This window comes from Sapajus apella, unplaced genomic scaffold (assembly GCF_009761245.1).
Source record: "Sapajus apella isolate SASKATOON/1434 unplaced genomic scaffold, GSC_monkey_1.0 scaffold7, whole genome shotgun sequence".
Lineage (NCBI taxonomy): Eukaryota > Metazoa > Chordata > Mammalia > Primates > Cebidae > Sapajus > Sapajus apella.
This window is the reverse complement of record NW_022436947.1, coordinates 2,908,145-2,935,695: the sequence shown is the minus strand read 5'-3', so window position 1 is coordinate 2,935,695 and position 27,551 is coordinate 2,908,145. Positions and strand designations below refer to the sequence as shown.

The window sequence follows — 27,551 nt, the reverse complement described above, 5'->3', positions numbered from 1 at the left end:
TGCCCACATCCTCTGGCCCACCAAAGAGTGGGGTCTCTTCTAGGGACATACTGGGTGGTTGAAATCCCAGTCTAAGCTGCTCCTGTTGTCCTAGGAGCAGTCTCAAGACTTGAAGTTTGATACTTGGAAGGCACTCAATTAAAGGTCAGAGAACATAGGAGGGCTCCATGCCAGGAGATCCTGGCGTTCTTTTGAAGTCTATGATGGAAATGCCGCATTCTGAAAGCAACTGGGGGAAGTGTTGTGAGACCAAGGCAAACACAGCAGCTGGGCAGTAAACAGATCTATTAGACTCCTACCATGGGCTGAGAGAGCCGCTTTGGGGTCAGCCCCACGATGCGCTTTCCCTGCACTGCCACGAGGCTGCCAGGCTGTCACCCCCCACAGGACCACGGGAGGCTGCTGCTTCACACAAAAGGTCCTCACCTCCCCCAGGCCAGGACCACTCAACAATCCTTTCACAGCCTCCTGCTCTAGTCCTTCTTCTGTGACCCACAGATACTATAATTATAAACTACTTTTCTCATAGAACCTGACCTGCTCCTGTCCCTCTCACTTAAATGATGACTGTGCCACCAACAAAAAGAAAAATGTGGCCAGGCACAGAGGCTCATTCCTGTAGCCCCAGCACTCTGTCACCTAGGCCAGAGTGAAGCCAAGATGGTGTGATCATCTTGATCCAAGGGGTTCAAGGCTGCAGTGAGAGATGATCACACCACTGCACTCCGGCATTGCACTCTGGCCTAGGTGACAGAGACTCTGTCTCTTAAAAAAAAAAAGAAAGAAAGAGCCAGGCGCGGTGGCTCAAGCCTGTAATCCCAGCACTTTGGGAGGCCAAGGCGGGTGGATCACGAGGTCAAGAGATCGAGACCATCCTGGTCAACATGGTGAAACCCTGTCTCTACTAAAAATACAAAAAATTAGCTGGGCACGGTGGCGCGTGCCTGTAATCCCAGCTACTCAGGAGGCTGAGGCAGGAGAATTGCCTGAACCCGGGAGGCGGAGGTTGCGGTGAGCCGAGATCGCGCCATTGCACTCCAGCCTGGGCAACAAGAGCGAAACTCTGTCTCAAAAAAAAAAAAAAAAAAAAGAAAGAAAGAAAGAGAAAGAAAGGAAGAAATAAAGAAAGAAAAAAGCTATCAGACATCAACTTCCGCAGTAGCATCATCCTCCCACCCCCTTACCTGCATGCACCCAAACCTGTAGCCATCACTCCCTTCTTCCCACCTGTCTCAGTGGAAGAGGCGCCATTCTCCCTATGCAAGGATGCACTGCAGTGTCAATCTCTCTCCTGTCAGTTACCAGCTATGTGACCTATTCATCTCCTTGTATATTTCCTCATCTGTAAAATGGGATTCATAATTGTACTGGATAGGGTTGTTATCAGGATTAAATGGCTTAATACAATTAATACATATCAACTGCCTAGAAGAATGCCTGACATATGTAAGTGCACATTAAATTTTAGTTACTTATTGTCTATTATTATCACTTATCCTTGTCTTCTCTGAGAACGTCCCCAAGTAATTGAATCTTTCTCTCCATTACCTTAAACCATTTTGTGCATATGGCAGCTAATCTCCAAAGCCAGCCACCATCAATGTCAATGTCTATGCTACTTGACCCATCAGTGGGTAGCCCTATTTCCTCTTGCCTCTTGTGGGCTAGCCTTGTGATCTTCTCTGACCAGCAGAATGCAGCAGAGACAACTTTTGAGCCCAGGATCTTCAAAGGATCCCTGGCTTCTGCTTCATTCCCCTTAGAAGCCAGCCGCCCCATACAAAGTCCTACTATAAGGAAGTCCAAGCTGGCCACCTGGGAAGAGAGAGGGAGGGCATGTGGAGGAACGCCAAGATACGAGGCGGGGGTGAAACAGCCTCAGCCTTCCAGCCCAGCCCTGGAGCCAGCCGAACGCAGCCAAGTGAGTGACCCCAGCGGAGTTTCATGAAGCAGGAGAATTAACCATCCGAGACCAGTCCAAATCCCTGATCCGCAGAATCATGAAAAATAATAAACCATTACTGTTTTAAACCATACTTTTTCGGGGTGATTTGTTATGCAGCAATAGATAACCAAAACGATGCTCCCCTTGAACAACATGCCTGTAATCCCAGCACTTTCGGAGGCCTAGGAGGGCGATTGCCTGAGCTCAGAAGTTCATTACCAGCTGGGCAACATGGTGAAACCTCGTCTCTACTAAAACAATCCAAAAAGTTAGCCGGGCATGGCGGCATGCACCTGTAGTCCCAACCCAGCTACTCAGGAGGCTGAGGCAAGAGAATTGCTTGAACCCAGGAGACAGAGGTTGCAGTGAGCCAAGATCACACCACTGCACTCCAGCCTAGGTGACAGAACAAGGCTCCATCTCAATTCAAAAAAAAAAAAAAAAAAAGAATGTACCATCTCACATCCATCTTCAAACATCCCCCACAGTTCTGTGGTCCTACATCCCCCAACAGTTACTGCCCTCTTTGCGTCACCACTGCAGTCCTCTGCAATAGCAATTCACATGCCACTGGGTAGTCACTTATGTACAGAACTACTTCCCCTCATAAGACAGAGTTGCTAGAGGGCCATGACTGACTGCCATATTTTTCTTAACACCCCAACATCTAGCACGGTGCTCAGCACATGGCAGCGAGTGTTCCAACAATGTTGGCTGAGTCATGCACACATGCTGGCCTGGAACCACCACACACTGGTCTGCCCACAGACTTGACAAAGTTTCACGAATTTCATCTACACTATACTTCCTTATAGTAGGACTTATCTGGGGCAGCTGGCTTCTAAGGAGAACGAAGCAGGAGCTAGCGGTCGTCTTAAGATCCTGGGCTCCAAAGTTGTCTCTGCTGCATTCTGCTGGTCAGAAAAAATCACAAGGCTAGCCCACGAGGGGCGGGAGGAAATAGGCCTACCCACTGATGAAATTCCATTGCCACCTTGGCAAACCCAAGACAAAGATGGAAGAACGAAAAACAGGATCCAGGCAAGCACCCTTCCCAGAACCAGACAAGAAGCAAAAGGTGCAGGAGAGAGACGAAGGGAAGATCTGCCTGGGGGCATCAGAAGTCACAAGCAGAAAGCCACTGAGATTCGGGGAGTGTTTCCACAGCCCTGCTAGTTTATCTGGACTGGCAGGGTATACATTCTGCAAGTATAGCTCCTTTTCCTCTAGGGGGAACTGAACACAATTGGAAGAGGGAGTAGAGGAACCTGAAAGCTGTCGATGAGTAAAGTCAATATAAACCACAATGAACAAAACAGAACAGCTGCAGGTCCAGGATTCCATTCAGAAGGTTAAACTTTATACCAGATCTAGGCAAGGATGCAAGGCGTTAACACACTGCGTGTGAAGAACCAAAAAGGCTCAAGGGGCATATAAAACAAATGAAGTAGGACAGCCGGCTGTACCAGTTAGCTTTTGAACAAGGTACTTATTTTAAGGCATCGACTTTCTCCCACCAAAATTTCAAAGTAAATGAGAAATCGATTTTCAACCAGTGGTATACGCACACTTAATTAACAGAGAAGATGTATGCCACCACACACTCTGCTGTCAGAAACAACCAACAGAAAAACGGCATAGTCAAAACAAAACAAAAATGGTATCAAAACCACAAGGAAATTATCCAGGATGTAATAAAAGAGGAAATGCGGGAAGAAAATGCCGCTCAGTATTAAGAAAAATATTATTCTCACTGCTGGAGAAAATGGAATATGGCTCATAATTGATTTTTAACTTTTTGAGGGTTTTTATTGTTAAAATGTTTAATCTGCTGAAATAAAGTAAAATGCACCGCCACACAACACTGTAGCTTTTGAAAGCCTGCTTTGTTCATTTCTCTTAACCTACGTTTGGTGAGCATCTTCTATGGGCTAGGCCAGGGTGACCAGGTGACTAGACCAGGGTGTGACTTCACAGTCAGGGCTTCTAACAGGGACAGGGATTTGGCCAGGGGCCACAGGTGGCTCTGGCTGTGCCTCTGTTCACAGAGCTCACTCTGCCCTGCAAGCAAAGCCTGTGAGTGGGGGCTTCAATGGGAGACATCACAGACTCATTCCCTAACCCAGATCCAAAACAGAGGAGACCATGATTGGGGGTGCACAGCTCCAACCCCAGGGAAGGAAAAACTCTGTGGGCTCTGTGACCTTGAGCCAGTCAATTAACTTCTCTAAGCTTTATTTTCCTCATCTGTAAAATGGAGATCCTTACAGTACCTACCTCATACAATCACTGCATAGATTAAACAAGAGACACTGTCTCCTCACACGATGTTTGGCACACAGCACACACTCTGTAATTGTTGGGTCTTATTATTATTCCGAGCTCAGCCCTGAGATTTCTGCAGGAGAGGACCAGAGAAGGAAGTGCAAAGAGGACCTCATTCAAAGGCCCAAATGCCAATGGACGATCAGAGAAATGTGCCTTTAAATGGAGATACCTTTTGAGTTGGGCAAAGTCAATAAAGAATCGTAATAGCCTATATTACGGAGGGGAGAAGCAAGCTGGCACTCTGATGGATTGCTAGAGAGAATGCGGACTGCTTCAGCCTTTCTAGAGAGCAGTTTGGCAACATGCATCAAAATTAATATGTGCATACTGCCTAGTCCAGCAAGTCTATTTCTGGGAATTTATCTTAAGGAAGTAATTAGAAAAGTGTATAGATGTATACACAATGATGCTCATAGAAGTGTTTTCTTTTTATTTATTTATTTTTTGAGACAGGGTCTTGCTCTGTCGCCCAAGCTGGAGGGCAGTGGTGTGATTTTGGTTCACCTGCAGCCTCAACCTCCTGGGCTCAAGCAATCCTCCCTCTTCGGCCTCCCGAGTAGCTGCAACTACAGGTGCATGCCATCATGCCTGACTACTTTTTGTATTTTTGTAGAGACGGCATTTTGCCATGTTGCCTAGGCTGCCAGGCTGGTCTTGAACTCCTGGGCTGAAGCAATCCACCCACCTCAGCCTCCCACAGTGCTGGGATTACAGGCGTGAGCCACCACACCCAGCAATGTTTTCTTATAACATCGAAAGCTGAAGACAACACAATTACCCATCAACAGAGAATCAGATAAACGAAGTGTGGAACAACCATGGCATCAAATAAAATCATGGTGTGGATCTGTATTTCCTGACAGCTAAAGATTCCATGATAAAGTGTGAAGCAAAAAAAGCAAGCTGCCAAACAACATGTAGAATATACCACTGCTTTCTGTGTATGTGCTTGTACATGTGAAACAAGTCTGAAAGGGGAGACACTGAAGTGTCATAGCAGTTGTCTGACTGGTAGGATTTGGCTGATTTTTGCTTTCTAATTTACACCTTCTTTGTACCACCTGACTTTATTCAATGTGCCAGAAATTTTACATTGTAAGTCTCATCACATCACCCTCTGGGCAAAACCCTCTATGATCCTCCACCCCTAGGACCCACTGCCCTTCACCCCTGAGTGCCTGCTGCCTTCAGCCTCGACCCCCGGCTTCGGGTGCACAGGCCTCCTCTGCCTCCCCCAACCCCAGGCACACTCCTGCCTCGAGGCCTCTGCACTGGCCACATCGTTTGCTGGGAACACTGTTCCCCCATACCTGCTTGTCTTGCCCTCTTGCCACCTTCAAATGTTAGTTTACATGTCACTGCTACAGGTTGAACTGTGTGCCCCCAAAATTCACATGTTGAAGTCCTAACCCCAGAACCTCCGGATGTGACCTCATGTGGAAACAGGGTCATCACAAATGCAGTTAAAATAAGGTCATACTAAAGTAGGATGGGCCCCTCTGCAATGCGACGGTCCTTATGAAAAGGGGAAAGTTGCACGCACACACACAGAGGGAACACCATGTGAGGACTGGAGTCACACAGCCAGGAGCCAGGAACCACCTGCATTCCTCAGGGTTCTCTAGAGGGACAGAACTAATCAGATAGCTACATACATAAACCGGAGTTTACTAAACTCACACAATCACAAGGTCCCACAATAGGCCAACTATAAGCTGAGGAGCAAGGAAGCCAGTCTGAGTCCCAAAGCTGAAGGACTTGAAGTTTGATGTTCAAGGGCAGGAAGCACCCAGCATGGGAGAAAGATATAGGCTGGGAGGCTAGCTCAGTCAAGTCCCTTCACATTCTTCTGCTTGCTTTTGTCTTAGCCTTTCTGGCAGCTGATTAGATGGTGCTCACCCAGATTAAAGGTGGCTCTGCCTTTCCCAGGCCACTGACTCAAATGTTAATCTCCTTTGGCAACACCCTCACAGACACGCCTAGGATCAATACTTTGCATCCTTCAATCTAATCAAGTTGACAGTATAAACCAATGCAGCACCAGAAGCTGGGAGAGAGGCCTGGAACAGATCCTTTTCTAGCACCTTCGGAGAAAGCACAGTGCTGCTGATACCTTCATCTTGGACTCCAGAACTACGAGACAATAACCTTCGGTTGCGTAAGCCACTTAGCATGTGATACGTTGTTATGGCAGCCGGAGCAAATGAATCCAGCCCTGTTTTCAACGAGGCTCCCTAAACACCCAGATTAAAACTGCAACTCATCAGTCCAAGCTGTTTTTACCTGCTGCATTTACACATGCCACCCACCGGAGAGTAACACATCATATAATTAACTCTGTCCACTGATTTATCCCAAGGGCCCAGCACGCTGCCTGCACAGAGCAGCCACCCAAAGATTTGTGGAATACATGGACAAACGCCACTGAACTACACAAAGTCAGCCCTGGTGTGGTCTACAGTCTGGTGGAGGAACGCAGAATTCACAGACAAATATGTAGAAGACAATGATAAGTGTCACGGAGAAAAAAAAGCAGGCAGGAGCAGAGGAATTACGGAGGTGGTTGCTAATTTTTTACATTGGTGTTGGGGAAGGCCTCCCTGATAACAGGAGATTTGAGCAGAGACCTGAAGGAAGAGGAATAAACTGTGTCAATCATTTCTGAGATGAGAAAGTCCTAGGCAGAGGAAATAGCAAGGACAAATGATTGCAATGAATGCATATCGTTTTTATAATCAGGCAAAAGCCAATAAAGAGACTGTATTCTCAAAAGGCATTAAGATAGTTAAAAGCCCAATTCCAGGGACTAGGAAAAACCATCTAATTTTTCAAATTCCTAAGACTCTCTTCAGGCCCAGGTTGAAAACTCTAACCCCTTCCTAGAGCCACCTTCCCCAGCCCACTCCCCCAGCCCATCCTCTACCAAACAGCTGTCCAGAAGAAAAAGCACTCAACAGCGCAAGGATGGTGAGGTGAGGTGAAGCAACTCGAAGGTGGAGAGGCTCAGAGATTTTTGCTGCTGCTACAAAGCCAAGGGCAATAATCCGCACCACTGGCCTGGCCACCAGCGGCTGACGTGCCTCCCTACTCCCATCCAGATCTGGCCTGAACGGATGCCCCTCCATCCCAGCCTGTCTCCTGCCTCCACTGCCAGCAAGCACCTGCCAGGTGCTCCTGCTCTGCACCAAGACCACTGTGGCTCCCAGCTCTGACCAATGTCCACTCCTGCTTCCCTACCAGCTAGCTCCCACTCCACCAGGCATGGATGAAGCTGGAAGCCATTATCCTCAGCAAACTAATGCAAGAACAAAAATCAACACGGTATGTTCTCACTTATAAGTAGGAGCTAAACAATGAGAGGACGTGGACGGAGGGAAGGGAACAACACACATGGGAGCCTGTGGAGGGGTGGGGTGGGAGGAGGGAGGGTATTAGGAAAAATAGCTAATGCCTGCTGGGCTAAGATGATGGGTTGATAGGTGCAGCAAACCACCATGGCACATGCCTACCTATGTAACCTGCACGTCCTGCATATGTATTCCAGAAGTAAAAATAAAAATTAAAAAAAAAAACAACTGTGGTTAAAAAAATAAAATTTACCATCTTTGTATTAATGTTAAACAGAAATTTTTATTTAAAGGCAATTCATTGCAGCAGTGGTATATAAACATTTTTAAAAAGGAAACAAACTAGAGGTCAGATCGTTAACAGAGCTCGATTTTTCAATCTCTCTACTACAGCCAAAGTATAAAAGGCTAAAAACCTCGTGCTCCAATAATATTTCCTTCTTGGTTTCAGCTTTCTCTTTTAGTTTCTATGTTTTTAAAAAGATTGAGATATATCTTCAGAAAAGTGCACAAATCTTAAGTGCACCATTCAATGAATAAACATTCATTATACCCACCAAATTAGTGCTTAAGTGGTGTACATACTGTTTCATCACCCAGGTATTAAGCCCAGTACCCAATAGTGATCTTTTCTTGTAAATTACATATGCTACACCCTGTAACTATCTCCATGATCATGGAACACTTTCTGTATCCCAAATGTTTGTGCTTTATTCCAGCCAATAACACCTCCTTCCCACCTCTAGAAGTAATCACCATTGGACTTCTATCACTGTATATTAGTTTTGCCCATTTTTGAACTTCATATAAATGGAATTTGCTCAATGTTATATTTATGAGATTCACCTTTGCAGTTGTGACACATTTGTTCTTTCAACTTCTCATTGCTGTATAGTATTTCATAATATGGAGTTAGTACAATTTGTTTGTTCATTTTACCATTGAGGGCATTTAGATTGTTTATAGCTTTTGGTTATACATAAGCATTCTTGTAAATTATTTTTGCGGACTTAAGCACTAATTTGGTGGATATATATACCCCAAAGGGACATGGTTGAGTCATAGATTATGAATATATTTAGCTTTAATAGAATTGTCTTTTTAGCGTTTGTCTCTGAACTAGAAGCCAGACAAGTTCATGTATTATGTTTGAATGACATGTCTCTTTTTTTTTTTTTACATACATACTTGAAGTTCTGGGGTACACGTGCAGAGCATGCAGGTTTGTTACACAGGTATACATGTGCCATGGTGGTTTGCTGCATCCATCATCCATCATCTACATTAGGTATTTCTCCTAACGCTATCCCTCCCCTAACCCCCCACCGTCCAGCATCCTTTTATTTTAGGTTTGGGGGTACAAGTGAAGGTTTATTACACAGGTAAACAGGTGTCACAAGGGTTTGTTGTACATACTGTTTCATCACCCAGGTATTAAGCCCAGTACCCAACAGTGATCTTTTCTGCTCCTCTCCCTCCTCCCACCCGTCCACCTCAAGGACACTCCAGTGTCTGCTGATTCCGTGTTCATAAGTTCTTACCATTTAGCTCCCCCAAACTGACCATCTTAACCATTTCTAAGTGGACAATTCCACAATGTTGAGTATATTCACATTGTGGTGCAACTGATAGCCTGAACTCTTATCATCTTGCAAAGCTGAAACTCTGACCCCGCTAAATAATAGCTTCCCATTCGCCCCCCTCCCAGGCCCTTGTCATCCTTCTACTTCCGTCTCCATGGCTTTGAATACTCTAGGGACCTCATAGAAGTGGAATCATCCCGTATTTGTCTTTTCGTGACTGGCTCATCTCACTTGGCATAACATCTTCCAGGTTCATCCACGTTGTAGCACGTGTCAGAATTTCCTTCCTTTTTAAGGCTGAATAATATTCTACAGTATGGCTAGACCACAATTTTTAAAATTTATTTATTTTCAATTTTGTGGGTATATAGTTGGTACATATATTTATGGGTTATATGAGATTTTTTTTTTTTTTTTTTGAGACGGAGTTTCGCTCTTGTTGCCCAGGCTGGAGTGCAATGGCGCGATCTCGGCTCACCGCAAACTCCACCTCCCGGGTTCAGGCAATTCTCCTGCCTCAGCCTCCTGAGTAGCTGGGATTACAGGCATGCGCCACCATGCCCAGTTGATTTTTTGTATTTTTAGTAGAGACGGGGTTTCACTATGTTGACCAGGATGGTCTCGATCTCTTGACCTCGTGATCCACCCGCCTCGGCCTTCCAAAGTGCTGGGATTACAGGCATGAGCCACCGCGCCCGGCATGAGATTTTCTTTTGAGATGGAGTCTCATGCTGTCATCCAGGCTGGAGTGCAGTGATGCAATCTCAGCTCGCTGCAACCTCTGCCTCCTGGGATGAAGCGATTCTCATGCCCCAGCCTCCCAAGTAGCTGAGATTATAGGCCTACACCACCACACCTGGCTAATTTTTGTATTTTAAGTAGAGACGGGGTTTCACTGTGTTGGCCAGGCTTGTCTCGAACTCCTGACCTCAGGTGATCTGACCACCTTGGCCTCCCAAAGGGCTAAGATTACAGGCGTGAGCTACCGTGCCCAGCCCATGAGATGCTTTGATACCGGCATGCAATGCATAATAATCACATCACGGTAAATGGCGCATCCATCACACCACGCATTTATCCTTTGTGTTACAAACACTCCAATCATACTGGCTGTTTTTAAATGTGCAACTAAATTATTTTTTACTAGAGTCGCCCTGCTTTGCTAGCAAATACTAGGTCTTATTCATTCTTACATTTCTTTTCTTTTTTAAAAATTTCTCTTCCTATATAAACTCAACGTATTCCTTCTTTCTATTTTTTGTACGTATTAACCATCCCCACATCCCCCCAGACCACAGTTTGTTTATTCATTCATCTATCTGTCCACGGACATGTGGGTTGCTTCAGCCTCCGCCTCCGCCTCAGCTTCAACACCCCTTTGCTTCAACTGTCTCCAAGTGCTTTTGTCATTCCTGGTAGTCAAGCACCCTACCACCTGCTGAGACCAGCTCAGGGAACTCAGGACTGGACTACAGGCTGGTGACCATGCTGGGGTGGGGGCGGGGGGAGTTCCTCGGAGCGGCACATCCAACTAGGCACCGGCTCAGCTCTGAACCCACTACTGCTCCCACCCTCCGTTTTCCCCGATGACTTGAGATCTGGGCTGCATTTTTATGAGCTATGGACTCTCCTCCACTAATTAGATAACCAAAAATCTTTGAAATACACCCAACTTCAATGAGAAACTGCGCAGTTCTGAGCCTCTCAAGCCTTGGTGTGCATATAAATCACATGGAGGTGCTTTCAAAAGGTCTACACAGCAGGTCCGGGGTGGGGTCTGACATTCTGCATTTCTGACAAGTTCCCAGGCGACGCTGATGCTGGTGATCTGGAGACCACACTTGGAGCAGCAAGGACCTGGCAGCCTCCCACCTGCTCATACCTGTCTCCTGGGCTTTGCCCAAGTTCCCCTGGAAGCTGGCTCCATAAGAGCATCTGTTTTGTATGTTTGGGGCTTCCTCCTTTGAAAGCTCCCCAGTGGGGTTTACCCAGGGTTTTAAGGCAGCTCTTCAGACTATCTGGCTCCACAATTAATCCTAGCACCCAAAACAGTAAGTGATGAAGGGTTCCTTCCTCAGGCCCAAACAAGAGAACAAAGAAGAAAGAAGCGACAAGTAGCATTTCCAAGTGACTCCAAAGGACTGGGAACCACCAGGAAACCACCAGGCAGGAAGGAGGACCCTTCCCAGCTGCCCTGCCCTCAACACAACATCCCAGGACTGCTGCGGCCTGCCTTTCCCATATTCCAATAAGGCTCTGGGCCACCCAGGTTGCTGGAGGGACAAGCAGAGCATCCACCTGGACTGTGACCAAGACTGGCCTTCCAACTTCAACTGGGCCCTTGCCACTGCCTGGCAGCTCTTTCCCTCCTCCCTCCTCACTTTCCTCTGGAAGCCAGTTGTGTTTTCTCAAGCTCCCAATCCCCCACGCTGCTGTCCTCTCTCCAGATCTGCTCGCCTCCCACCCTCCACGAATAGTCCCTCACTCCCCCATGCGTCTCTGTCCCAGACAAGCCACCTGTTTCTCCTTCTGTTTTCCTCCTCTCTCAAACGAACCCTCCACTCTTGCCCCAGATCCCAGTCCTTCCAAGCCCCCAGGAGACTTCGCTCCTGCCCTCTCTGCCTCCCTTTCCAATCCACCCCAGATCAGCTTCTCCCTAGCCCTCACCTGCACAGATGGCCTCTACCTTACCACTCCCTCTTCCCACCTTATTTCACTCCTGCACACACACAGCACCCTTCATGCTGCAGAAGCTGGCCCTCTGAGGGACTGGGTCCTACCCAGTCAGCGGCCATCTGCCACAACAAAACCCACCCCCGAGCACTGAGAGACCATCTCACAGCTGGACCTCAACCTCAAGGGCAAAACTCAGCCTCCAAATCACATTACTTCACTTCTCTTGCTGGAAAGATCTGGGCCCCTTTCAGTACCAATATGTGGAATATTCTGCACCTACCGTGCCCATTTTCCCACATCCCAGACTCCCACTCCGCCCTGTACACTTGCTATCTGAGCACACAGGCTTCGACTCAGAAGTCGACTGTAACGAAAACCATGCAAGCCACTGCAGACAGTCAAGCAAGGAGGAAGTAACATGACCTGTTCCTAGCAGGTCCTTCTGGCTGAAGGTGGAGGATGAACTTTGGGGAGCGAGAGTACAGTAGATGCCCCAACAGTCACCTGGAGAAAAGCGGCTGGGAGCTTGAATGAGGGCAGTGACTGTGGCGACGGCACAGTGGACAGATTCAGGAGGGACTTCTCCCCTCCCATACACAGTCCTCCGGGAGCTTTCCTTCACTCACTGACAAGCCAGTGCCCAGCCCACCTCTTTTCTTCTTCACTCCTGGCAAGTTCAACATCCACAGAATTTATTCATCCCAAAGCCTTCCTCCATGCTCCACTGCAACAACTCATTCCCACTGCTACACCCGACCCTGGTCATCACCCAAGACCAAAACCAGAGATGATCCACTTCTGAGACTTGGCACAATGACACTCCAACACCTCCCGCCTCTCCCACCTCTCTCCCAACACCGGCCCTGGGAGTTCGGCTGTACCCCCTCCTCCCAGTCCCTTTCCCCATGCTCCATCCATGGTTCCCTCCCTTCCTCATCCAGACCAGACCCCACACTACCTGATCCAGACCACCTCTTGCCAGCTCCTTCAATCCCCTTTATTTCTTCACACCTGCCCTGTGATTCCCCAGCCCTGGCTCTGGCCAATGGCTCACCTTTCCCAGACACACTGGAATGTCCAGTGCTAGAGGACAAAAATCACTTGGCGGGGTCCCTGGCAACATCCCCTACTACCTTAGACCTCACTCCCAGCCTCCACCAGTCCCTCTGATTCCTTCTGCCAATATTACTTCTTCCCAACTCTTCTTAGGGTGGTCCTCACTGGCCACATGAACTTCCTCACTTTTGGTGAATTAGCCATCAGTTCCTCCGTCTACTTTCTTAAATTTTCAAACACTGTTTTTTGGTTTTCTTTCTGAGACAGAGTCTTGCTCTGTCGCTGAGGCTGAAATGCAGTGGCACAATCAGCTCGCTGCAGCCTCTTCCTCCCAGGTTCAAGCGATTCTCATGCCTCAGCCTCCCGAGCAGCTAGGATTACAGGTGCACGCCACCACACCTGGCTAATTTTAATATTTTTAGTAGAGGCAGGGTTTCACCATGTTGGCCAGGCTGGTCTTGAACTCCTGACCTCAAGTAATCTGCCTGCCTCGGCCTCCCAAAGTGCTGAAATTACAGGAGTGAGCCACGGTGCCTGGTCCAACCAGTGTATTTTTATTTACTGACTCTTTCTTGAAGTCTACAAACACAATTAAGTCTACAACACGTTTTTAAAACTTCCACCAACTCCCCCGCCCCCCACCACCATTAAGTGATAGGGAGTAACTCAAACCTCACCATGCCTAAGAATAACCTAAAGAGCTTGTAGAACATTTCAAAAATATAAATCCTCAGGCATCACCTGTTTCAGTAGCTCCAGCGTGACCATGAGTTCGGGTTTTTACCAGGTATCCCAGGGGATTCTGATCAGTTGGCCCTCATCCCATCCTTCAAGAAAGAGTTTGGTATAGCAGCATCTGACATGACGGATCAATTACCTAGATGAAAACTCTCTCCCCCCTCCCGGCTCTCACAACACTCCTTTGTCATGATGGTCAGTTTCCTTTGTGTATTCCTCTTTCTCTTTCCCTCTCCTTAATGCCAGTTTCCAGGGTTTCTGTCCTTGGCCACCTTCTCTCCTAACTCTCCACGCTCCCTCCTCACTCATGTCTTCCACATCTATGACTTCAACCATCATCGAGTGCAACATTTAATCCACCTTTTTTTTTTTTTTTTTTTTTGAGCCTGTCACCCAGGCTGGCGGGTAGTGGCACAATCCCAGCTCACTGCAGCCTCAACCTGCTGGGCTCCAGCAATCCTCCTACCTCAGCCTCCCGAGTAGCTGAGATTACAGTTGCATGCCACCATCCCCAGCTAATTTTGTATTTTTTGTAAAGACAAGGTCTCATTATGTTGCCCGGGCTGGTATTAAACTCCTGAGCTCAAGCAATCCTCCTGCCTTGGGCTTCCAAAGTGCTAGGATTACAGGTGTGGGCCACAGTGCCCAGCCTAACTTTTTTTTTTTTTAAGTGCTAGATCTGGGATAAGTTTAAAAAAATGAATGAATATACAGGTGACAGTCAACACAGTTAACAGCAGTGGAGCACAGGCATTCATAGTCAGAACGGAAGCTATGCTAATTTCATGGGCAAAGGATCTGAACAGACATTTCTCAAAAGAGGCACATAAATGGTCAACAGGTAAAGAAAAATTGCTCAGCATCCCTAATCATTAGGGAAATGCAAATTAAAACCACAATGAGATAGCACCTCAGGTCTGCCAGAATGGTCTTCAGCCAAAAAACTAAAGCAGAGTCCTTGAGGCGCCTATCGCTCTGAGCATTAACCCTTCAGTCGCTGGATCTCGGTGGAGTGCAGCAGGGGTCCTCGGGAGAAGGGTCCTGAAAGAGGGCAGGGAGGCCCAGGGTACTTGGGGGTGGGGAACAAGGGATATTCAGTACAGCAGCTATTTACCAACTGCTATGATAGTTTCTCAGTGGTTTGGTTTTGTGTTTTGGGACACTCTCACTCTGTCGCCCGGGCTGGAGTGCAGTGGCACGATCTCAGCTAATCGCAACTTCTGCCTCCCGGGTTCAAACCTCAGACTCCCGAGTAGCTGGGATTACAGGCACTCACCACCATGCCGAGCTATTTTTTTGTATTTTTAGTAGAGACAAGGTTTCACCATGTTGGCCAGGCTGGTCTCAAACTCCTGGCCTCAAGTGATCTACCTGCCTCAGCCTCCCAAAGTGCTAAGATTACAGACGTGAGCCACTGTGCCCAGCCTGTATCTCAGTATTTGTTTTTTGTTTTTTGTTTGTTTGAGACACAGTTTCACTCTTGCTGCCCAGGCTGGAGTGCAGTAGCACCATCTTGGTTCACCACAACCTCCGCCTCGCAGGTTCAAGCGATTATCCTGCCTCAGCCTCCTGAGTAGCTGGGATTATGGGCACGCGCCACCATGCCCTGATAATTTTGTATTTTTAGTAGAGACAGGGTTTCTGCACATTGGTCAGGCTGGTCTCAAACTCCCGACCTCAGGTGATCCGCCTGCCTTGGCCTCCCAAAATGCAGGGATTACACGTGTGGGCCACTGCACCTGACCTTATTTTAATGTTTTAACAACCAGTCAAGTGCTCAAATGAATGAAAACAGGAGGTCTAGGGGACCATTCTAATCTAGTTGCCTGGTCAAAGGAAATACAGCTCTTGCATACTATTCACACAGACTCAGTCCCAAAAGCAGGTGTCTCTCAAGGTCTCTGGAGAGTTGCAGAGTTAGTCCAGGCTGACAGCCTTCAATGTTCCAACAGTACCTATTCCCAGCAGGCTGGAACAGGAGGCAGTTTAGCTCTTTCTTGGCCCAGTGCTTCCCAAACTTCAATTGTGCGTGCAAAATGGCCAGGGAGATCTTGTTAGATGCAGATTCTGATTCAGAAGGTCCAGGGTGGACCCTGAGAATCTGCATTTTCTAACAAGCTACAAGCAGTGATGATGCTGAGTGTGGGGACCACAAGATGAGATTTTCACCAATGAGAAGGAATTGCCTGAAGCTATCAAAGGAGATGGAAAAAGAAAGAGACAAAGAGAAAGAACAAGAGAAAGCAAAGTATGTGTCCTGATTGTGTGGATGCAAGAGGGAAGAATAAAGGGAGTTTTTAAACAGAAGAGCCCTAGAACATCTACTAGGCAAAGAGAAATGACATTCACAGGCCGGGCTCGGTGGCTCACGCCTGTAATCCCAGCACTTTGGGAGGCCGAGGCGGGTGGATCACCAGGTCAAGAGATCGAGACCATCCTGGTCAACATGGTGAAACCCCGTCTCTACTAAAAACTACAAAAAATTAGCTGGGCATGGTGGCACATGCCTGTAATCCCAGCTACTCAGGAGGCTGAGGCAGGAGAATTGCCTGAACCCAGGAGGCGGAGGTTGCGGTGAGCCGAGATCGCGCCATTGCACTCCAGCCTGGGTAACATGAGTGAAACTCCGTCTAAAAAAAAAAAAAAAAAAAAAAAGAAATGACATTCACAACAACCCAACAGAAAAGGGGCAGATACTGCTTATAAGTGCATTCCAAGACATCTAAGATACTGACTTGATATATAGGAGCTACAGGGAGAAATGAGCTACAAGGAGCTAGAGGGTTAATGAGATTAGAGCTAATCTCATTAACCCTTTCTTACACTGAGGAGAAAACCCAGAACAAGGTAATTTGTCCACAGTCACAAAGTTATGGGCAGAAAGGCATACACCCAGGTTTTCTGACTCACCTTTCAACAAATCCTGCTGCCTAAGAACAAGAAAAAGAAATCACAGCATTGTGAGATCCAGATGAAAGGTGGGTGGTCACAACTTGAAAACAAATTACATCAGTTAGAACAGTGTCTTCCTATCTGGGAAAATCAACCTTGTGTCATTATAATAACGGGAATTAGCTGCCTCTGTCATTCAGAACACTGATAGAAAACCTGTGGCTCCCAGGTCCCTAGTGGCTTTTAACAAGTCCCTGGCTGGGTTCTGTTTTCAGGATTAAGTGAGGCACTTCCTGACAGGGACTGCAGCAGCTGTTCCCAAATGGGCAGGAGTGAGCACTGAAAATGCAGTCCTCTGCACCCTTTCACTCCCGACCCAAACAAAACCAAGCAAAAACATGTAACAAAAAATGGTTTCGACATTTTATTTTTCTTACTTTTTTGAGACAGGGTCTCGCTCTGTCACCCAGGCTGGAGTGCAGTGGCGTAATCTCAGCTCACTGCAACCTCTGCCTCCCAGGTTCAAGTGATTCTCCTGCCTCAGCCTCCCGAATAGCTGGAATTATAAGTGCCCGCAACCACACCCAGCTAATTTTTGTACTTTTAGTAGAGACAGAGTTTCACCATGTTGGCCAGGCTGGTCTCGAACTCCTGACCTCAGGTGATCCCTGTACCTCAGCCTCCCCAAGGGTTGGAATTACAGGTGTGAGCCACCGCACCTGGCCTCAACATAATTATTTAAAATCAACTGTTCTAACAGTGAAAAGACAATTGCAAGATGGTATACAGTAGTCCCCCCTCATCCAAGGTCTCGGACACCAGAGGTCAACGGTGGTCTGAAAATATTTTGCGGTATTTTGAGATACAGCATATTCAGGTTTTGTTAACATAGACTGTTAGAACTGTTCTATTTTGTTATTAATTATTGTTATTAATCTCTTACTGTGCCTCATTTTTAAATTAAATTTTATTGCAGGCAGGTACATATAGGAAAAAACTATGGTATATATGAGGTTCAATACCACCCAAAGTTTCAGGCACCCACTGAGGGTCCTGGACCACATCCCCTGCAGATAAGGAAGGACTACTACATCTTCAAAATACTGTTGATTTTCAGTTACTGGTTTTACAGTATCTGGATCAGTGGTTCCAATGCTCAGTGCCTAAAAATGAGCTGTGAACTGGTTAAATGAAGATTTTAGGCACTGCCGCCAAAGAGCCTACTTTAGAGGTTAAGGGTGAGCCTTAGGCATCTAAATTCTTAACAAGCACCCCACATCCCCAAATGATGTTGATGCAGGCGGGCTAGGGAGGGGCTACACTCTCCAAACATTTAAATATTTGTTTATAATATACTAAACCACTCCCAAAGCATAAATATTCACCTGGAAATGGCCAATAATAAAATAGTGCATTAAGATAAAAATGTAATACATCAAAAAAAAAAAAGCAAGTAACACATCATAAGCATGAATGCAATAAAAAACTGTTAAAAGAACAAATGGCAGATCTTGCTAATCGAAATAACCAAAAACTTTTCGAATTATGTACAATTTAAAAGAAATTCCTCTGGAAGGAAGAAAACACAACAAATAGAAAAACGGTTGCTATCTTTATAATCCATAAAGATTTAAATACCTATCTATGCCACAACCGGTAAATGAATAAAGCACAGAGAAAATTCACAGAACACAAATACAAAATAAAAAATATTCAAGTCTAAAGCAGTCAAAACAATGTATTACAAATTTATTTAACAAGGGCTTTGAAAGTAACATTCAATGCCAGTGATGAAGGGAAATAATACACAGTGCAAGTGATCATGGGAGACCCCTGCATAAACCTCAAGGGCTTATGTCAGCATTATAACTTTCAAACGTGGCTTCATTCAACAATCACATACTGAATACCTACTAGGTGCCCAGCATTTTGAACAAACATGCAGAAATCCAGCCTGGTGGGTCTTACATTTTAATCACACTCTAATACCCCTTCCACAAATGTATATTCAAGAAAACCCACACACACACAGAGAAAGAAACATACATAAGGCCTTTTCTATGCAACTATTTATCAGCATTACTTATAGCAGCCCAAAAAATGGAAATAAAAGAATGAATCATTAGGATAGAAAGTTGTTTCCAAGTAAGATTTAATGAATGGAAAAATGTTTAAGGTAAATGTAGAGTGAAAACGGTAAACACAATTGTGCTGTAGTTTAATTCTTTTTTAATGTTAACAAAAAGAGAACAAAACTAGTGTTATCTAGAGGCTGAGATTTTGGGTGACTGGTTTCTGTATCTTTCGGTAACTTCTAAATCCCCTACAAAGCAATCTATTTCATAATAACTGTTATTTTTTTTTAAAACTTACCTCCGAATAAGGTGAAGAAATGGGGCGTGATTCTTTGTTTTTATACTGTGGATGGATAATCACTTAAGAGCAATGCATTCAAAAATAAATCCAAGGTATGACAAGTTGTTTCCACAACAGTAAACAGTCAAGACCAAACTCGTAAAATCTTTTTTTAAAGCACATTCAAAATGCTGAATGAAATAGAAATAGACAAGAAATCAATACAACATAGAGATTTAACCAAAGACTGCAATAAGGGGACCACCTAGAAAGTGAGCTCTATTGAACAAAAGCTAACGAGAAAAGAGAAGCCGGCTGAAGGAGGAGATAGCTTTCAGACAGCTACAGAGGGGCATGCTGCCTCCCATAGGAAGTCCAAAACAGGGCTAAGCCATGCCATTTTCTGACGAGCACTGCTTATTCCTTAGAGAAAGAACCAACTACCATGACAGTATTCGGCAAAGCCTCCCAAACTTCCAAATCTCCTGGTGAAAATATCAGACTCAGGACTGGGAGCACACGGGTCCTAGAGGCACACAGAAGAGTTGTGGCCCAAGCAACTGCAATGCACCCTCGTCCCGGGATCAACAGCACCGCCCAGGAGCCTACACACAGCCTAGCTACATCAGGAAGCCCCTCCACCAAGATCGTTCCTCGCAGTCTTCAAGAAGCAGATGGGGCCACCTTCAGCAGGTCATCCATGAGGAACCCTGCCTTCCTGCCTGGGAATGCTCTGGGCAAGGGTTTGTATTTCCTTCACTGCTCTGTTTCCAACTGGAACCTGGAGCACAGGGCCATGCCCTCCACTTCTTAGTTCCTAGTCTATGAGCCTGGCAGCAGCTGAAGTCAATATACAAATTAGTGAAAGGATGAAGTCTCTGTTTCCATGATGTCAGCTCTAGAATGGAAATATAATTAATTTCATGTCTCCAGGTTGAATATTTGTATTGGGGATAGAAGGAAAACAGGAAAGGACTTCTAAAGAAGAGAAAGTTAAGGATGGGCAGTACAAACGGCTCCACTATTCATTTTAAAGTTACCAGAAGAAGCATTTATATTCTCCTCCACCTCTGCAGTAACCCCAGATGGCCACACTCATATGGGGAAGCCATCAGGCACATAAGGGAAGCATGTCATGGAGTCTGAAGCCAGACCAACCTAAACTCAATGCCTCAGTTTCCTCATCTGTAAAATGGGGATAACTATGCCTGACTCACAACATGATTGGCATCGTTATATAAAATTCAACACCTGGCACACAGAAAGCATTCAGGAGGTGGAAACCATGTATCTGCTGTGTCCTGTGACAGATGAATCCACGAGTATCAGATGGGCTCTCTTTGTTGACTAAAGCCAAGCAACCCTTCATGATGATCTCATCTCCTCTGGACACACAGGGCTGGAACTCACCGGAGCAAAATCGAGATGGGAGTTGCCAGGTTAGAGGAAGGTGTTTGCACTAGCTCTATACTGCCTAAAGGAGACTCATCTGTCACCCCCAACCCGGTTCCATCCAGATATGGGGAACCTCTGCGGAGACTTCAGGTGTGGATATCTTGATTTGTCTATGGGCCAAGAGCTGGTGGGGAGCGGGGGTGTGGGAGGGGGAAGTGATGACGGTGACCTTGAGCAAGGCGCTTCTCTGCCTTAGTTTCCTCTTTGGTAAGCAGAGTGGCCCCGTTCCACGATCCCTGAAATCCTCCCTGTGCTTCTATTGAACTAGCCCCTCTATGGCACTAGAGGTGATAGTTATAATTCTCACAGGTCCAAGGAGCACCTTCAAGTGGGTTCCAATTCCTGCCAGCCACTGAACAGCCCTTTGGCCCTGCTCCCAGGAGAAGGGAGGATCGGAGGAGCGTTCCCAGCTTTCTGTTTTTTGTTCTGTGTGCAGCAGCTCTCCACCCCGAGCTGCTCCTTCCACCTCTCCTTTTCCACCTCAAAGTGGTCAAGTGCCCGTGCTGGGACAATCGCTGGCCTGCGGTGTCAGCTCAGAGGTGGTTTCCAGACCAGCCCGGGTACGGGCTCAGGGTAGACAAACACGTTGGAGAAGCAATAGGCATTCAATCATTTCTTCCACAACAAAACCCTCATGCTTCTTCATAAATCATGCCTCTTCGCTCCACACTGAAGAACAGTCACTAAAATGCATCTGTGTTAAAAACAGCCCTTACTCCTTTCAGGCCCTGACACTTAAGAATCAAAATATTTTCACACTCCATTGTACTAATAATGCCTTGCAGAAGTAATACCAATCGCTATTTCCCTGGAAAGATCCGTGCCCAGGGCGCTTTCCAAGAGGTTTTCTTTGAATGTTCTTTGTGTCCTGCTACACTGGGGGCCACGGCCGGCCTGCCCGCATCTGGGAGACACTGGGCTAGTCCCAGTAATGCAATACTGTGTTAAGGCACCCCATCGCCCCGACAATAAAGTATCTCAAAACATTCGACATGCCACATCATACAGCCTTGCACAAAACAGCAGTCGGTTGCCTGCATTCTGCAGGAAGAACCAGGCACATTTCTGAGACCCCCTTCGGGCTCCACGGACAAGAGAACAGCTTTGCAGACCCCTTAGCAAGACCGGCCAGAAGCCGCTCGCTTGCTCCGTTTAATTATTTATTTCCCCCGTGCCTGTATTTGCTGGGCCCCAGAAGAATGGCAAAGCATCTTCCAGAAAGGACAGCGAGGGAGCTGGAGAATAAAAGAGGATGGGCGGGGAAAGACGGGGTTTTGAAAACAGCAGCGATAAAGGCAGGCGGGGTCGCGGCCGCGTCCCGAGGGTCTCGGCGGGGCTTACCTGGGGCGCACGAGGCCGGCCGGGCCAGCAGCAGCAGCCAGAGGCCGGGGAGCAGCAGCCCCGGGCGGCGGCGGCGGCGGCGGCGGGCGGAAGGCCCTCGGCCGCTCGGCCCCGGGGCCAGCGCGACCCCGGCGCGGGGCTTCCCCTCCATGGCCGCGCCTCGGCGTCGGCGCCGCGCCCCCGGCATTCCCGGCCGGCGCCCCGGCCCGGGCTCGCGGCTCCGCAGCTCTCGGGTCCGGGCGGGGCGGCCGCTGCGACTGCGGCTGGGACGGGGCGCCGCGCACCGGCGCGGAGGGAGGCCGGCGAGGCGGGGGCGGGCCGGGCCGGAACCGCGGACAGGGGCGCCAGCCGCACGCCCGCCTCGCCGCTCCGCCCCCTTCGGAGCCTCGGAGCCTCCGAGCCGCGGGCCCGGGCGCGGGGCGGCGAGCACCCCCTCCCGGCCGGCCAGGCGCCTGCTGCTGCCTGACTGCGGGGCTGCCGGGGCGGCGGGCGCGGGGCTCCGAGCGGCAGAGAAGGCGAGGGCGGCGGGGTCCAGCCCTCCTCCAGGACCCGCCTCCCGGAGGGGGCGCGAGGAGCGCGGGGCCTGGGCCGGGCGGTGCCGCCCGACCCGCACCCACCCCCGGGTCCTGCCGCCCGGGTGCCCCCGCGCGTTGCCCTGGGCGGCCGGAGCAGGTAGGCCGGCAAGCCCGGGGAGGGGGCCTCTCGCCGCCCTCGCTCCTCCTCTCCTGCCGACTCCGTGCGGGCAGCAGGTGTGTGGGGCGCCGCGCTCTCAGGACGGCCTCCGGCTGCGGAGGGAACAAAGCCGGGCAAGTCGGACTCCCGCGCGAGAGCCCAGCGCGCAGGGCAGGGGCGAGCAGAGCGCACGCAGCTCTCCCCCGCCTTCCTGCCTTCGGAAGGTGCGGCCACCTCTGCGGGTCCTCGGGAAGCGACCCTGGGCTCAGGGCCTGGGAGGCCCGCGGGACCCCGCGCTCAGCAGGCCTTGAGCAGGCGGCTGCCGAAGCGAATAGGTGGGCGTGGAGCTGGGGAGACTCCCGCACCGACAGGCTGTTTCAGGGAAAGTAGCACTCCCGGGGGGTGGAGAGGATGCCCAGAGAGCATTTGAAGGTTGGAGTCCTGGGGGAAGGAGGAACGGGAAAAGAGCGTTGATATTTGTCAAGCACCTACTGTGTGCCAGGCAAGTTACTTTGAAGACGCCCCGTGGCTTCAGCTTCAGGGTCTAGGGAGGAGGAATTAGGGATTTCGAATCATTGCATCCGCAGGCATTCTTTCACCAAGCAGGTATTAGCGATGTGTATGTGGGGCACTATCTTATTGTCTAAAAAACGATGGCAGAGAGTGGAAAATGTGAGTCATGACACTGACCGAGGGATCCTGGTGGCTATTCAGTCGGGTTCCCCTGCCAGGCCCAGCCCTTGAAGGGGCTGCCCAGCCTTGCAGCTCCAACCCATCTGGGCAGCTTGCCCTTGGCAAATAGTTCCTCCTAAGCATAGGATGGGGGCATTCTCCTGTAAGTACCCACCTGGTCCTTACAGGTAGGTACTTGAAACCTGAAACCTAGTAGTTTCAAGGAAAATGAGAATAAAGGTTAACCGCTTTTGTTGATGTTCCTTGTTTTTTTTCACATGTTATGATGACCTCCCATCACACAGCCCCTCTGTTTATTACAGCAACTGCTCCTGTCTCCCAAAGAGGGTTCTACCTGCACACGCAGGTAAGTACCTAAGAGAGACTGCCCAGATATGCCTGGTCCCAGGACACCATGGCCATAGATCTGGTAACTCTTATTCACACACTTCGCTTTATTCTCTGAACTCTGGATAACAGCACATTTGACCACAAACCACCACCTTTGTGCAACTCTTGAATGGTCTTGTCCTGTTGTGTTGTTTTACCTTTTATGAACTGATGCTTTGCACACACATCCCCCACCCCACCCCCAATAAATGCATATGAAGTTGGAGTCTGGTGCTGTCCTGCTTAGAATTTCCCATGGCCCCCGTAAGCCCTCAGTAAACACTTGTTGATTTGAGCCAGAGCATGCATTCCACCAGTGAAGAGGTTTGGTCTTCAGATTTAGCCTCAGCCTCCTGCAAGCTGCCATCTACATTAGACCCCTCTCGGTATCAGAGAAAGGAGGCTGCATCGCCAGCGCAGTGGCTCACATCTGTAATCCCAGCACTTTGGGAGGCCAGGGCAGATGAATCACCTGAGGTCAGAAGTTCAAGACCAGCCTGGCCAACATGGCGAACCCTGTCTCTACTAAAATTAGAAAAAAAATTAGCCGAGTGTGGTGGCACACACCTGTAATCTCAGCTACTTGGGAGGCTGAGACAGAAGGATCACTTGAACCCAGAAGGCGGAGTACCATTGCACTCCAGCCTCGGCGACAGAGCGAGACTTCATCTCAAAACAAAATAAAGGAGGCTCCCTCTCCATTCTCTGCCAACAAAAAGACAATAGTGTTTGCTCTGCCATTAAGAGAGTGACATCAGTTGGAAGTAAAAATAAAAATTGGAACTTTGAGATAATAGGAATGACTCGTGGGCACCACCTCTCTTAGGAAAGTGAGGTCCCTAGGGTACCTTAGTCTCCAAGTCCTGAAGGCATAAAACAAAACTTTATTTCTGTTAGGATTTAAGACAGTCTGTCTCTGTCTGGGAAACCATCTCCCAGGCTCCCAGTCCAGCTGGTAGGTGGTGTGCCTCTGCAGACCCAGAGGGGATGAGTGGTCCTTGGAGGTAGGGGAGTGTGTACACATGTGTGTGTGTGTGTGTGCAAGATTTTAAAGTCAATTTTAGAGATTATCTCATCCAGTTCTACAGATAAAGAAACAAGCCAGAGAGGTTCATTTATTTCCATCAGGCTCAACTCCAACTGAAATCGTCATCTCCAGTTACACCACACACCCTCCAGAGGAGGGAGTAATTAGCCTGGGTCCTCAAGAGGCTTACAGTCTGGTTTGGGGACCAGGAGAGGTAGGCTCAGAACTATCCTTACACCTAGGCAAAGCGGGCCCCACTCTGGGCCTCCTCCAACTTCACCTCTCTCCACAGGACAGAGTCTGGGAAGTCCAGGAAACACCCTTTCCAGCAGCCCATCTTCCCATGCTCAGGTGCACAGGACCCCAGCCTCCTGCCTATTTCACCCCAGGCTCACCTTCAGGCCTATATGGCCACTTCCTCAAATCCATTCTCCCAAGGCTGCATCAAGAGTGTGTCTGGTCCCAAGGGGTAGCTGTTTACTGGGGAGGAGCAGGACTTACGCAGGAGGGGTATCTACAGATGTGCACATGGGCCAGGTGCAGTGGCTTGTGCACATAATCCCAGCACTTTGGGAGGCTAAGGCGGATGGATCACAAGGTCAGGGGTTCAAGACCAACCTGACCAACATGGTGAAACCCCGTCTCTACTAAAAATACAACAATTAGCCAGACATGGTGGTGCACACCTGTAATCCCAGCTACTCAGGAGGCTGAGGCAGGAGAATCGCTTGAACCTGGGAAGTGGAGGTTGCAGTGAGCCAAGATCGCACCACTGTACTCCAACCTGGGCGACAGAGCAAGACTCTGTCTCCAAAAAAAAAAAAAAAGTGCACATGAAGCCTATAGGAATGAAACAGAGGACCAGGGGTGGGAAGAGAGGATCGAGCAATCGAGCACACCTCATGTTCACATGGCAACCTGGCTGTGCAATGTTCTGCTCACAACTGCAGGAAGTCTGCGAATCCTGCCTGTGAACCAGCCTAACCATTCTGAAGGCATGTATTTTTTAAGGTAGAGCAGACTTATTTCACAGTTTGCTTGCTTGGCATGTAACTTGCTGATGGAAATATCGATCAGCATGCCAAATGTGAAATGGGCTGGGTGAGCCCCTACACGCACTCTTGCCCTGGGCCCCTCCATTCTTAGGGGTGGGTCTGGATAAGGATGGGACAGAGAAACTGAAGTTCAAGGATGGCTGCACGTCAGTAGAGGGTAGTGTGAGAGCCCTGGAATAGGGATCAGGACAGCTGAGTTCTGTGCTCTGCTCTGCCACACAAAAGCTTATGACCTTGAACAAAATGCTTCACCCTATTCTCAAACCTCAAATATTCTTTTTTTTTTAATTTTTTTATTGCATTTTAGGTTTTGGAGTACACATGAAGAACATGCAAGATTGTTGCATAGGTACACACATGGCAGTGTGATTTGCTGCCTTCCTCCCCATCACCTATATCTGGCATTTCTCCCCATACTGTCTCTCCCCAACTCCCCACCCCTGCTGCCCCTCCTCTATTTCCCCCCCACAGACCCCAGTGTGTGATGCTCCCCTCCCTGTGTCCATGTGTTCTCATTGTTCAACACCCACCTATGAGTGAGAACATGCGGTGTCAAACCTCAAATATTCTTATCTGGTGATGGGCTTCACATGCCTACCTCGCTTAGCTGTGGGTTGTTAAGAGAATTCTATAAAATAAGATGAATGTTCACAGAGGTCATTCATTAAATTCAATGAATATTTTTATGAGCTTGTACCATATGCCAGGCACTAGAGGTATAATAGTGAGCAAAACAAGACTAGGCACGGTGGCTCACACCTGTAATCCTAGCACTTTGGGAGGCTGAGGCGGGCAGATCACAAGGTCAGGAGATCGAGACCATCCTAGCCAACATGGTGAAACCCCATCTCTACTAAAAATACAAAAATTAGCTGGGTGTGGTGGCATGTGCCTGTAGTCCCAGCTATTCGGGAGGCAGGAAACTTGCTTGAACCTGGGAGGCAGAGGTTGCAGTGAGCCGAGATAGTGCCACTGCACTCCAGCCTGACGACAGAGCGAGACTCCACCTTAAAATAAATAAATAGATAATGGTGAACAAAACAAAGGCCCTTCCTCATGGAACTCATGTTCTAGTGAGAGGATTCAGGTAATAAATAAGTGAGGATTTGGCTGATGAATTTGGAGAATATGACAGGGAGAAAGGAGTGAGGGAAGGGTCAGTGTTACCAAAAACCGTGTTAAATAGAATAGTCAGGAATGATCACCCTCCTAAGGTGACACTGGGCATGGTGTCAGGCAGAGAGAACAACTGTGCAAAGTAGAGAAGTAGCCAGAATAAACATTCAAAAAATATTAACTAAGTCCCTGGTAAGTTAGCGCCCCATGAGTCATGTGCTAAATGATCAGTAAGATTAGTTAGGCCGGGCACAGTGGCTCACATCTGTAATTCCAGCACCTTGGGAGGCTGAGGCAGGTGGATTGCTTGAGCCTAGGAGTTTGAGACCAGCCTGGGCGACATGGCGAGACTTCTATCTCTACGAAAAAATCCAAACATTAGCTGGGCATGATGGTGTGCAACTGTAGTCCCAGCTACTCGGGAGGCTGAGGTGGGAGGATCACCTGAGCCTGAGGAGGTCGAGGCTGAAGTGAGCTGTGATCATGCCAGTGCGACAGAGATAGACCCTGTGTCAAAAAAAAAAGGAAAGAGAAAGAAAAAGAGAGAAGGAAAGAGAAGAAAGAAAGAAGAAAGATTAATTACAGTTATTTCAACTAGTTTACAGTCATAAAGAAAAAACAAATTTAAAAACTATTACAAAGCAAAACATGACAAATGTCAAAAGGAAATTTTAAAAAATGTTCAGAACGGCCGGGCGCGGTGGCTCAAGCCTGTAATCCCAGCACTTTGGGAGGCCGAGGCGGGTGGATCACAAGGTCAAGAGATCGAGACCATCCTGGTCAACATGGTGAAACCCCGTCTCTACTAAAAATACAAAAAAATCAGCTGGGACTACAGGCACGTGCCACCATGCCCAGCTGATTTTTTTGTATTTTTAGTAGAGACGGGGTTTCACCATGTTG

General features: G+C 48.1%; 1 protein-coding gene across 2 annotated transcripts in view; it reads right to left on the bottom strand.

Annotated features, from left to right (window-relative positions):
• Nucleotides 1–21,946, bottom strand: part of KIAA1549 (KIAA1549 ortholog) — a 150,489-nt gene extending 128,543 nt beyond the window's left edge. For both annotated transcript variants that reach the window (XM_032275858.1, XM_032275859.1), the window contains exon 1: nucleotides 21,717–21,946. In XM_032275858.1, the coding sequence (XP_032131749.1) occupies nucleotides 21,717–21,903 (187 nt within the window). In that variant the 5' untranslated portion in view covers nucleotides 21,904–21,946. The remainder of the gene's footprint in view (nucleotides 1–21,716) is intronic.
• Between the last annotated feature and the right edge of the window lie 5,605 nt (nucleotides 21,947–27,551).